The sequence below is a fragment of the Lonchura striata genome, chromosome 19, assembly GCF_046129695.1.
Source record: "Lonchura striata isolate bLonStr1 chromosome 19, bLonStr1.mat, whole genome shotgun sequence".
NCBI lineage: Eukaryota > Metazoa > Chordata > Aves > Passeriformes > Estrildidae > Lonchura > Lonchura striata.
In genome coordinates, this window is record NC_134621.1 from 4,071,102 (window position 1) to 4,084,150 (window position 13,049).

Consider the following 13,049-nt stretch of genomic DNA (forward strand, 5'->3'; position numbering starts at 1 on the left):
CCCAGCTCCGGTAACGCGGCGGGGCCGGTCCCGGTCCCGCCAGGCCCCGCCCCTTTCCCGCCCGCCGCGGTGGGCGTGGCCTGCGCCGGCTGTGGGCGTGGCCTGTGCCGGCTGTGGGCGTGGCCCGCCGGCCCCGCCCCTGGGCCGTTACTTGCCGCCCCTCCCCTGCCCTCCCCCTCCCGCCGGCCGCGCGCTCCCGCTCACCGGCGCCATGGCGGACCAGCCCGAGGAGGGGGCACCGGCACCGCCGGCACCGCCGGCTCCACCGGCTCCCCCCGCCGCGCTGCCCCTCTCCGCCCCGCCGGGCGGCTCGCAGCGCCTCCTCTTCTCCCACGACCTGGTGTCGGGCCGCTACCGCGGCTCCGTGCGCTTCGGCCTGGTGCGCCTCATCCACGGCGAGGACTCGGAGGAGGACTCCGAGGAGGGCGGGCGCGGGACCGCGGCCGGCGGCGCCGCCAGCTCGGGCGGCTCCGAGTCGGGAGGCCCCGGGGCCGGCGGCGGGGAGGACGGCCGCGCCAGCCCGCTGCGGCGGGGCTACGTGCGGGTGCAGTGGTACCCGGAGGGCATCAAGCAGCACGTCAAGGAGACCAAGGTAACCGGGGGCGGCCTGCGCGGGCCCGGGGCCTCCCCGCGGGGCTGCCGCCGGTTGCACGACCGGGGCGCCGCCTCCGGGGCCTCCCGGGGCAGGGCCTGCGGGGTCGGGTGCGTTGGAGGCTCCCGAGCGGGGGGGAGGTCGCTGCCCCGTTTGCCCCGTGCAGCCAGAACACACAGCCGGCGTTCCCCGGAGTGTGAAATCCCCTTCCCTCCCTTCGCCACGCTCGCTCTGGCCGCCCAGCGTGGATGCTGCTGCTGCCCTGCGCTGATGGCAGAGCACGGCTGCTGTGCTGAGGCGGTGGGGCTCGCTGGCGGAAGGAGAAGTGGGCCTGTGAAGGTGATTTGAGCCAACTTCCAGACAGCTCCTACTTGCTGGAGTTGTAGGCCGGTGTCTCAGCCTTTACTGAGCAGTGTCGTCACCGCCTGTGCTAGGGGGAGTCAGCAGTCCAGCAGGGAAACCACCCCTGGATAAAGGTTTCAGCAGGAAGCAAACACGGTTTGGATCTGCCCTTGTTTACGTGAGCATTTACCCCTTGCTAATGAGTTGCACGTAAATCTGTGGCATCTTAATTATATCTGACGAGGCACAAGGTGTGGGTCTGCCTTGGAATACTCCCACTTGGCAAAGTTGGTCTGGCCGGGGGTTTTTTAGCCCAGGCTGACTGACAGTTCGGAGACAAAAGCAGGCGAGGGGGGCACTGTAATAGAGCACAAAGGGGCTGCCAGGGATGGGCGTTGCACTGAGCTGCGCTGTCCCTGCAGGCTGCCCCTGCTCCTCTGGGCTGGCAGTGCAAAGCAGGAGGCTTCTGGAGAACCGTCTGCTTTGCAGAAGGCAAAGAAACGGCCCCGCACGCCGCAGGAGAGAGGGGAGACTGAGAGGAAGAAAGGTGTGTTGCAGTCTTAAAGGCATCGCTAGGATTGCCAGCGCTACAGAATGAGCTAAATTTAGGTGGTAGTGTCATTAGACACGTGACTGCTTGGAGATAAGGAAAATGAAAACAGGTATTCTGAAAAAGATACTGCCACGTTATGTATTTCTACCTTAAAAAAAAAAAAAACCACCTCTTTTCCCTAGAAAAAACTCCACAATTCAATCACTGCAGCCTTCCAGTAAAATCTTCATGTGTTGTTGCAGCAAAAATGTGTCCCAAGTTCAGTTTGGTTTTCAGCATCTAAGCAAAGCCACTTCCATTTGGGTGAGTAACCGTGGATTTAGTTGGTGCTGTTGGGTTCCTAAATCCAGAAGTGTTAGCTCTGACTTCAGTCACTTGGTAACTACACCCATTGCAGTGTTAGAAGAAGCTGGACTGAGGGGGATCAGAAATCAAAGACACTTATGTAAATAAACAGTCTCTGTTTTTCCTTTTAGTGCTGCTGCCCTGGTGTAGGTGCCTTTACCACTCGGGTAATGGACCCTGGAGAGAAGTTTCCTGAGTGCTAGAGAAATTTAGGTGTACTTCTATTGATTTTTTTTTTTTTGGAAAGCAGCCCACTAACTAAATTGAGAGGCATTGTGTACAGTCTGTACTGCAGTTTGGGGTTGCTGAAAACAAACCTGATGCCACTGGAAACATGCAGTGGGACTGATCATGGTTTTGTGGTTATAATTGGGTTTTTTAGCTGTTTGCTGACCCAGTCTCTTTTGGGTTCCACTGATGTGTGAGAACCAGCCAGGTAAGCCTGACAGGCTTGTCATTGTCCTTGCTGGTACAAACCATTATACGTTTTTCCTGGGTCTAAAGTTTTTGGTGCTGTTGCCTACAGGTACATCTTTTGGCTGTGCCTGATTCTCTGGCATCTTTGGCTGTGAGGGTCTTATTTGATGTCCTTAAAACATTAACCTGTCCTGGTGACAGCTCAGCCCTGGACTCCAGAGGATGCTTGTTGCACTCTTTTATTTCCCTTAAATCTGGAATGGGCAGAGGGTAAAGGTGCTCTTGGGGCCAGGGCTTTTGTGTATCTATTTAGTGTATCAGGTCCTGATTCCACACAGAAGACTGCCTGTCTACCTCCTGTTTGTCAGCTGCTTCAGGATCTGGGAATCCTGATGTGTACTGGATAGAGCAAGTGTTGTAACCGAAGGAGAAATAAAGTTGTTGGGAAGTTTGAGTCCAGTGAAACAGCACCTTTGGCTTCCAGTGCAAAGGTCAAAAGCAGTGTTCTGTACCCAATTAATCCTTGAGCTTTCCTGTCTTTTCTTGGACAGTTTGGGGTTTTTTTGGTGTAGGTTGTCCAGTAATTTTTGCTGTTGGTTCTGTTTCAATGCTTGCTGTTGCTCTTTCCTGTTGGGAATGGTAGGCAGAATGCCACTTAAACCCAGGCACACAATTACTGATATTAGTCAGTAATAGAAACTTTCTCTTGAGATAGAGCTCGGCAGTTGGTGCAAAACCCCACCAGCTCCTCCAAGAATTGCACATGTGAGCACATTCCTGCCTTTGGTTCCCCTGTTGATAACAATGTTCCCCAGCATAACAATTATGTGAATAAAAAGAGACAGGATTTCTTTCTCTGTGGCTTCAAGTGCTCCTTTTCTGCTTTCCATGGCAGTATCACCCATTTAAGACATTGGGAAATCACTGTCGCTGAGCATTGTAAAACCTAAGCAGACCTGGAAGGAGAAAGCTTCCTTTTCCAAATATATTTACCATCTATGTCTTGTCTGACCCAACAAATCTGCAGAGCAGTTCCTCTGGCTGGCTAATGCCATATCTCTGGAGATAATTTGGAAGGAAGGCTTGGGAGTACTGTGAACTGCTGTGAAAACCTGATGCTGTTTTTAAATAAATTATCAAGAGTTCTTGGGACCCAGCTGAATTTTAATTCCAGGATCTCTCTGCTGTAGTTCAGCACTCCTACTGCACACTTGAGCTGCCTTTGGGGAGTTTATGGGAATGCTTGAGCATACTAGGTATTAGTCAGGTTCTGGGGACTTAAAAATGCTGCTGTCCTTCCTCCTGCCTCTCCCCTGAAAGCCTCAGAACTCCCTACAACCTTTCATTTTCACAAAGCCTGGGCAGGGCAGACAGGCCTCTTGTGCAGCTGGGGGAAATGGAGAGTGCAGGTGTTGTGTTTCAGCACCTTATCTGAAGGCCTTCAGCCAGCCAGGCCTCCTGAGTTCCCTGTGCCTGCCCTGGGAGTGAGGGCTTGGTGTGATGCACAGGCAGGTCTGGCTGATGTATATGTAGGGACCATTGCAGGAGCCCAGGTTTGCTCTGAGTCCATGTGCAATTTTAAAAGATGGTTTTTGCAGCCTATTTTGTAAGGTCCAAAATATTATTTAGTTTAGATGACTCTCTTACTGTGGCAAGCACATTTCTCTCCTTCTCAGGATTTTTCATAGAGGTGCACAGAGAGAAATGAAATAGAAACCAATTTCTATTTCTGCTCCTTGTTTTTCCGGTGTAGAATGTGTTTGGAAAATTGTTTACCTGGAGTGAGTGCTTGATTGGATCCTGGTGAGGATTGAGCCTGATGGCCAGTCCAATCCACCTGTGTCTGGACTCTCAAGAGAGGGTCATGAGTTGGGTTAGAGTTAGAAATAGCATCAGAGAAAGTAGTATATAGTTTTAATATCCTCCTTTTATATAGTATATTAATGTATTTTAGCATAGTTATAATAAAGAAATAATTCAGCCTTCTGAATTAAGTTAGACATTGTCATCTCTTCCCATTGGGTTCACTTGCGTTTACAATATCATACCTCATCCAACTTTGCTTTGGAAACAGATTCAAACTATCAGGCCTCCTCAGACATAAGCTGGTGGCTGATAAACTCATTACCTGGGAATTATCTGATGCTATCTCCAAAAGGTTCTCCAAGAATTCAGCTCTACTTCATCCCAAACAGACCTTCTGCTCTTTTCCAATCTTCACTCCTGTAATTTCCCGACCTCAGATATTGGGTCATGGATATAATACAAGGTCACAGGAAGACTTTCTGAATAAACTCCAAAGTCTCTGTTTTCCCTCTGTCCATTCACAGCCACTCTGAACCCTCACTTTTGGGATCCCAGCCCACTAGCATGTGCCCTTCAGATGTTAATCCTAGCTAGTGATTCTTCAAATTACTTATAACTGAGGCATGAAAACAGCCGTAAAAAATCTTCCATCTTCAAACCTGACGAGGTGTTTGCCATCTGGAAGTGCAGTGTGTGCACACTGGGCAAGTGAAGAGGGATAGCAGGATCCTTTCTGGGGCTGTGAGGAAATGCTGGCCATAGAGCCAAACTCTGGTTCTGTTGCAGCACACAAATCCCATGCCCATAAACTATTAATAGTGGGTTTTACTGCATGAGGAAGCTGTATCTAACCCTCTTCTTGCATCTGACATTTCAGTTAGTCTCCCAGGGGGGTTCTTTGAAACCACCTGATGTTTGTAGCTGTTAAGAGACAGAAGAGAAAAGGTTTACTGGAATTTTTGCAGTTCTGCATAATATAGAACCAATTAATGTGTGACCTTTCCATCCTGTGGGTATCCATTGCAAGGTTAGGTACCCTTGGGTCAATTCCCCATTTTACTTTGATTTGTTTGGCTCTTGTGATACAGACTTGGGGATCATCATTAATATTTTATTGTAAAAGTGGAATCCGGCACAATTCACAGTGTGGAAGTCTCAGGAGTACTAAATATGGTACACTGTTACTGCTTTGTGTACTGTGTGCAGAGTGAATTGGTAATTCAGGAGTTGAAAGTGGCCATCTGGGCTAAGTCATTTATTATAATTATTCCAAATGGAGACAGGAGTGTTATTTTTAAAATTAATGAAGCCTGTCCTCAAGCAAGCAGTGTTTGTGATGTGCTCTCTTCCAAGGTGTGCTCCCTTTCAGTGTGCTGCTATAGCTTAAAAAAAACCCAAACTAAATTAGTAATGCTTTTAGGACTAGTAAACAAACTAATGTGCACTAAAAGCTTTAGAAGGAATCAATCGATGCCTGTGACAGGCTCTGAAATACCTGTGTGGGTGAGACATTTTGCTGCAGCTTTCTCATACAAATTTATTTGCTGATGCGATGCAGCTCCAGTGCAGACTTTGGCAAAAACAAGGACTTTAGGCAATTTTATAAAGTTCTTTTTGGCTGAAGATTCTTTATTGAAGTTAAATAGCAGCAGCTTTGACAAATGCTGTTTCGGACAAGGTCTTGCTTGCCTATGGCAGCTGTCCTCAGCTCCTTTCTTCAGAGGAAAGACATGATTTTTAATGTTCAACATCTGTGTTGGTGTGGGAAATAATTGGTGTTTGGAAAACTAAAAGCCTCTTCTCCTTTGACTGTTTAATTGCTTGGGGGATTTCAAAGGCTCAGAAGGTGATGACACCTTCCTAAATGCTACTTAGGAAAACCCTGCCTCATTTTTTCCATTCTGCTCTTGCCTCCCACCATGTGCAGGGTCTTTGCCCAAAGGGACCTGTGTTTAGGTCATCCTAAGTACAGGAGCTGATCATTTGAGCTGAAATCCTTGTGCTTCCTTTTGAGGTTGGCAGTCCTGACTTTGCTGGAACTGAGATGTGAGATGCTGGCTCAGCTTCTGCGTTTTACGTAGTTCTCCAGAGTGCTTGACCTGTAACTCAGCTCAGGCTCCACCATGTGTAGCTGGTGTGTCCCATTCCTGAGACCTTTAAACCTGTGTCAAGGTACGAGAATGTTAACTCTTAGGGAAAAAAAAAAAAAAGCCTAAAGGGAGGCTCCATGGTCATGTTTGGGCTTTCTTCCATTTGCTTTTAGGCTGCTAAATAGAAATATGCATGTTTATGTCTGAATCAAAAATACTATGCTAACTTGAATTTATGAAGTTAAGCAAAATTTAGTTTCTCTTAATGACAATATCCTGAGACTGGGATAGGGGTTTTTTCTTTCTGAATGTTAAATGTTTCTGTGAAGGGAGCAGGAAACTTTGAGGGATAATGATTGTTAGAGGTGATTAAAAATATCAAGTACTATCAACAGCATGTGGTTTTGACAGTAAAGATGCTAGGGATTGCTGATTACTGTAATAGCTGCAGCACTTTCAGATGTGCCTGAGTTTCAAGTTGACAGGTGTCTTTTTAGCTTTAATGCTTTTTCTGGTCTGTGCTGACTGAATTTCAGAAGATCCTGTGCCTGTGGTGGTACAGAGTACACACAGCCCAGCTTGGTGCTTACAGCCAAGACTTACAGCCTTGGTGCATTTCTGGATAGAAAGCATATTTTCCTGAGCATTTCAGGGTTATTGTTACCTCCCATGTGTTTGCACATCTGGCTAAAAGAAAGGGATGGAGTCATGTGTCTGCTGTGCTTTCTGCTCCATGTTTGGGTGCATTTGGACCAGCCTTGGAAAAGACACAAGAGGAAATTGTGAACATTTGCTGGGCTCAAATCTTCACGTGTGTTGTAGATGGAAACAAATATGATGGTTCTGGATGTGGATTTGGTAAGTGTGTTGGATATGTGCATGTGCAGGAGAGGTAAGGGGAAGGGCAGGTGATATTATCTTTGTTTTCTGCCCTTAATTGTATTAGGGTTTAGAGCACGTTAATGGAGAGACAGATCCAATAAGTACCTGCAGATGGAATTTCTTCCCCTCCCAGAATGGCCTGTAGATCAAGGCCAAAACCATGGGTTGGGAGTGGGCAGATCTGAAGACTAAGAAATCTCTACCTCTGTACATGTTTTGGATTGCTTTTTAAAGAAATGGCATCACTTTTATACTTTCTTCAGCCTTTTCCATCAGTCAGGTGCAGGTTGTACCAGAGAAACTCTGAGTGCAGGGAGCTGCAGTTCAGTTCAGGTTACTGGGAAAGCTTAAGCTAAATAGCATTGATGCTTCTATGCTGTTAGATAAGAGTGTGCACCATGGACCTGCTGACCTGCTGGTCTAAAATTTAACAAATGAATAATTGATGTGTGGAAGTGGTGTTCTAGACCAATATCTCCATAAGCCTCTGTAGTTTTGGTGAGTTTTTGGATTTGCTTACCATGTTAGCTGTTGGCATGGTGTATGAGGTTGCTTGGATATACAAGGTGGAAGCCAAGATACAAAATGCTTTTTATGCACATATGCTGAGATCTTGAAAGTGGGACACATCAAGCTATACCATAAATAATCTGTCCAGTTTTTCAAAGGGTTTGAAGAACTAGCTCCCTTATGATGTATGTTGGGTGCTCTAGGTAGGTAGACTTCTTTGAGATTGCAGAGCTGGTTTTTTTCCATGCTTTTGCCATGGTGTTTAAAATCATGATTGCTGTTTCTTTCCTCAACAGCTGGTGCTGCTGCTGTCTGTGTGAAAGAATGGGCAGTGTGGAGGCTGTTGGCAGGAGGTGAGACCAAGGACTGGCAGCAGAGCAGGCCAGGAGAGGACAGGAGCACTTGGTGTCTTACTGTAGCTTCCAGGCCAGGAAAAATTAAATTCACAGGAGTACATTAGGAACAAGGAAACCATGCTCAGCTTGCATTTGCAGTGGTATCACTTCACAGCCTCTGGTTACAGCCTCTTGAGTTGAAGAGAAGCTGCACAGCCATACCCTTGGTCCATTAAGCAGGATTGGTTTTGTACAATAAAACTGCAGCAGTGGTACCGTGTGGTTCTGTATTCAGCACACATCAGACACAGTCTCAGTGGTTTGCTCTTACTGCTGCCTGTAAAACCTTTAGCTTTTCTGCTTGTGAGGGAAGGGTTTGGAGACAGACAAGTGAAGAAGGCTATTTAATCACCAGCTGAAAAGATGAGAGGCTTAAGGCTTTTAACTATTTTTCTTAGCCTGGAGCTGGGAGTTCTGGTATCTTATTCCTGTGGAAGTGACTGGGTACAGTTGTCATTTGTCAGTTGGATGATGAATCTTCTGCTCAGTAAAATACACTAATACAGTGAGCTGGAATTAGTTCCATCATGACTGATTTATTTTTTACCTACTTTTGAAAGGATAGAACTTCTTTGAGAATAAAAGAACTTTACTTATTAATCATTTGGGTGTAAGAAACTGTGCTGCTTTTCTGCTGATAAAGGATACTTAGCAAATAAGTAGCACTTTTCATCTTCAAAGCATTTCCTGGGCTCTGATGTGGCAGTGGTGTTGGAAAGGTGACAAAAAACTCTCCCCTCAGGTGACTCTGGGTAAGACAGCTAGCATTAGTGCTGCCAGGTGGTGTTTTCCTGGTGTATGCTTAGTGTTTTCTCTATTTGACCATTTCCAGGGCTCAAGAGCATGAGCTGGCTGCTCAGTGGAAAAACTTTTTGACATTCCTCAGTGCAGTTACAGCTAGAGATTTGTCTGGGAAAATTACTCTCAGGCAGAGCCACAATACATTGGTTATTTGGTGTATGTGTGAAATGGGATACTTGGAAACACACCATTTGGCATTGAGTAACTCAAGTTTGATTTGGTTTCACTTGTGTGAGGAGCTAAACTGAGTAACTCAGTGTTTTAAAAGTTAGTTCAGGTGTAAATCTAGTGAGCTGGGTTTTTCGCAAGGCTGGATGAAAAGAGTAGTCAGTGAAGAAGATCCGAGATTAACTCTGAAGTTGGTTCCTAGTGCTATTTCTAGAATCAAGTGGGTTTCAGACCTCTTGGCTCAAGATCCGTTGTTAAAGAACTGGTCCTAGATCTCAGTCCTCAGTGAAATTGTTGGCAGCAGCTATACAGAAACAGTTGGAGCTTGAGTAGTACTGATCACCAAGGGACCTTTGTATTTTCCTTTACCCTCATGGCACTAAAATGGCCATTCTGCTTTACCTGCTGCTGGACAAAGGGTTGGAGGTGTCAGCAGTGTGAGGGGCTGCTGCCCATCCCAAGTGTTCAGTGCTGCCTCTGCCCTCACATCCTTGCTTTTCAGTATTTGGCATGAGTATGCACAGAGCACTGCTTAATATTTTTGTTGAGAGCTGGTGGCATTTCCAGCAAGGCCCTGCTTGTCCTTTGGCCTTACTCTTCTGTCTGCTTTTGAAGATGAAAGTTGGGGTTTTTTCCCTCTTGGAAGGCGGGATTGTGTATCTAATCCAAATGAATAAATCTCCTGACTATTGCAAGTAATATTTATGCTTCTGTTCAGCCTCTGAGTCCGAGTTCCTTGAAACAACATTAGTCTTGAGACAAAATAGCCACATTTTCTAGAGTTACTGTGCAGTTGGATAACTGTCTGGAAATGATACATCATGAGCCTCCTCTTCAGATTTGTTTTGTCCTTAGCATGTGTGGCTTCTGTCAGAAGTCTTTTCTCTGTCCTTGTGCTGCAGGTTGTTGAAGTTTTTCTGATTTCCCATGCTGTGTCACAACCTTGCCTTAGTGAACTGTCCATGGGCTCAATTTAAAGCAGAAAGTGGGAGCAGGGAAGAGGGAGGAATCTCCATCCTTTGTTTAACACTTGCTTTCATGTTTTTTTTCTTAGTCTGCAGATGTGGATGATTCATTTGTTTCCTGTAAGGGGTGGTCTGGCCAACATTTCAAGTGTATTCCAAAGAGCCTGGGAAGCTCTTCCTTGTTGTAGTAGCACATAATCACAGAACTTCCTCGACTCTGCATCTCTGTACATTCCTGAAATACAAGAAAGAAGAGAGCACCCTGTGGAATGCCCCAGCAGGGAAGGTGACACTGTACAGGAAACACCAGCATTCCTGGCTGCTTAGTTTAGGATGAAACTTCACAATGGCTTTCTTAATTCCTTAACTGATATTTTTATCACCCTCATGTCAATGTTGTGAATCTCACTTTGTGTTAAAATTGGACAAGCAGATCCAGAGTGTGTCATTGACTCAGTAACTACTTTTTCACCCACAACATCTGACTTGCACAGCTGATTCAGCTTTTTTGGTGCTTTTGACTCTGGGGCCAGAAACTGTCTCTGTTTTGTTTTGTGTGGTGGTGGGGATTGTGCTGGTACATGATGGAGAAAAATGTCATTGGTTCACAAATGAAATGTGCCTTGTAATGATAAAGCAATGTGCAGGGTGACTTTATTGTAACAAAATGCGTGCTGCCCAGGAGCTCCCTGTTAGCACTCTGGGCTGGTGCTGCTGAGGGCAGCACTGCAGGAGCAGCCTGCTCTGTCTCAGAGATGGTCTGTTAAAGACTTAAGTCTTTGCTTCTCTTCCTTGAATTAGGAACCTGTGTCAGTTTGGATGAGAAAAGCTGTAATTTCTAGCATAAACATGCAAGCAGCTTACACCCATCTCCTCTAGTAAAAAGCAAATCTAACTCCTAAATAGCTGCCTGTCTTTATAAATGTGCTATTATGTGCTGAAGGAAAATTATTTCACATCACTGACTTCCTTGCTGGAGAGGCTTTTTCCCCACTATTCCTGCAACCCTTGCCCGCACTTACTCCAGTTCACACCGTGCTTTCTTCGTCAGAGTTCACTCTGGTTGCCCTGATCAGCCTCAAGTGCCTTGTTGAGTGCTGTTAATGTTTCTTTCCTGAGCCCAAATGTTAGATGAAAACAATTCCCACATCAGGCACTCTTTGTATTTCACAGGAATATTATGTGATCTGCTTTTGTGTTTCTTGCTCTGTTGTGGAGCTTAGAGAAAAGTTAATTTATTGAAAATAAATAATTGTTCTGGTCACTCCAATGAATGTGTAAACTCTTTAGTTAGAAGAGTCTTTCTGGTTTTTTTCAGTGTTGACACTCTGAACTTTGGAAAAAATCCAGGCTGGATTCCTGGCTTCCTCTTAATTGTGCTGTGTTCTTTTTTCTATTCTCCGTGACACAATTTAGTACCAAATTGCCATCTATAGGTATTAGTTACCGTTTGAAATCTATCTACTTGTGCACAATGGTTAAAATAATTGTGATTTGAATTTCCTCTTATTTTAATGTGTGAATGCAGCCTGAGTGTGTTGCACTAATTCGAGTGTTAGTGTTGCACTAATTCGTTTATTCTGCTGCTTAATTGGCACTGGGTGCAAACACAGCACATGGATTCACACCTCAGGTCTCCCTCACAGGGATGCTTTGGTTTCTTGTGTGAGTGCCCCACAAAGTTGCTTTCTCTTGAGCTCCAGCAGTCTCTGATTAGCATATGTACAGCCATGCAGGGCAGCTCTGGAGGAAATGCTCTTATCTGAGAGCTCCTAAAGTGGAGCTACAAAAGCGATTTTTTTCCCTTTTAGTGGTTGTGCCAGATTGGAAATTGGTAATGTTGGAAACTCAGCTTGTTGGATTTAACAGTGTTTGACTTTGGCCATGGTCAGTTGGGTAGAGAGGTCTCATCACCCACCTTACCTCTGATAGTGCATTGAGTGCACTTTTCCTGTCCTGGTGTCTGAAAGAACCTTAACTTTCTCTTGTGGTAATCTCTTCTAATCTGGCAGTGATAAGTCCTTGCTATTAGGAGAGTGTGATGAGAAATGAAGGGACTGAAAAATCAACTTGCAAGGTGGTGTTTGTAGGGCAGATTCCCATCTCTGTGCTCCTGTACCCGTATCTCTGAGTGAATGTTGTGCTCTGGTACTGCTGAGAGGGCAGCAAACTCAGGGTGGAGAGTTCTTTTCCAGAACTGGGATTTTTGTGGCTGCTTGGTACTGTTTGGGCTAGCAAGCCATTCTGTAAAAGCATTTATAAGCAATCTTAGAACTCTGCTCTGTGCCTCCTTTCTGCTTCTTCTTGGTGCTGGAGGAATTTGTGATGGTGCCAGCAAACTGAACACCACAGTTCTTGTTAGTGCTGCTAACTTAGCCCAGCTTTAGCACAGTTCAGGTTGCCTGCCTCTGATCTGCTGTGCTGGCAATGCTTGAATAAAGCCTTAAAACAAAAGATCAAGGATTAGAGGCAAAATGATACTTGGAGCATCATTGTCCAACCTGTGTATTCAACTGAGCATAGTTGAAAAGATACCAAATTGCAAACTGTAGCTAGGGATAATGGCAGGACAAAACCCCTAATCTAAAACACTATTAAATAATTGTTAAATTGGTCCCAATACTTCAGCTATAAGCTTTGTCATTTTGCTTGGAGCAATAAACTCACACTAAGTAGAAATAAGTAAGGTAAGACGTGGAATTAGTAGCACATGAGCAATAGGATGGTGATTTAGAACAATGCATCATCAATTCTCTGATATATATATTTACCATCAGCCAGAGTCTGTAACAGCTGGCAAGCCTCCTTTCACAGTGAGGATCTGGAGAACCATTCCTGGGCAGGGTCTCCAATTTCACTTCAGAAAGGTTCTTCAGTATTTGCTAGCTGGGCTCTTGGCTCAGCTGCTTCCTGCTGTGCTTGTAAGAGGATCAGGTAGTGCTGCTGTACACAAAAGTTTGTTGTTGTAGCAGGTTGTTTTTTCATAACTCTTTCTTTGCTTTTGACACCGTTTGGCTGCTTCAGAGCTCCTGAAGCGTTCTTCCCTTTGATTAGGTTTAGTTTTCTCTCCACACCTGGAGAGATTCAAAGACTCTCTCTTCACAAATCTCTTATCTTTGCCATTTTCATTGTTCTCTGAGAATAAAGTTATTTGGGTCAATAGCATGTTCATTGCTCTTGAGA

General features: G+C 45.6%; 1 protein-coding gene across 1 annotated transcript in view; it reads left to right on the forward strand.

The window, feature by feature from the left end:
- Positions 1–211: 211 nt before the first annotated feature.
- Positions 212–13,049, forward strand: part of UBE2O (ubiquitin conjugating enzyme E2 O) — a 61,790-nt gene continuing 48,952 nt past the window's right edge. The window contains exon 1 of the mRNA XM_021541698.2: positions 212–592. Coding sequence (XP_021397373.2) covers positions 212–592 — 381 coding nt within the window. The remainder of the gene's footprint in view (positions 593–13,049) is intronic.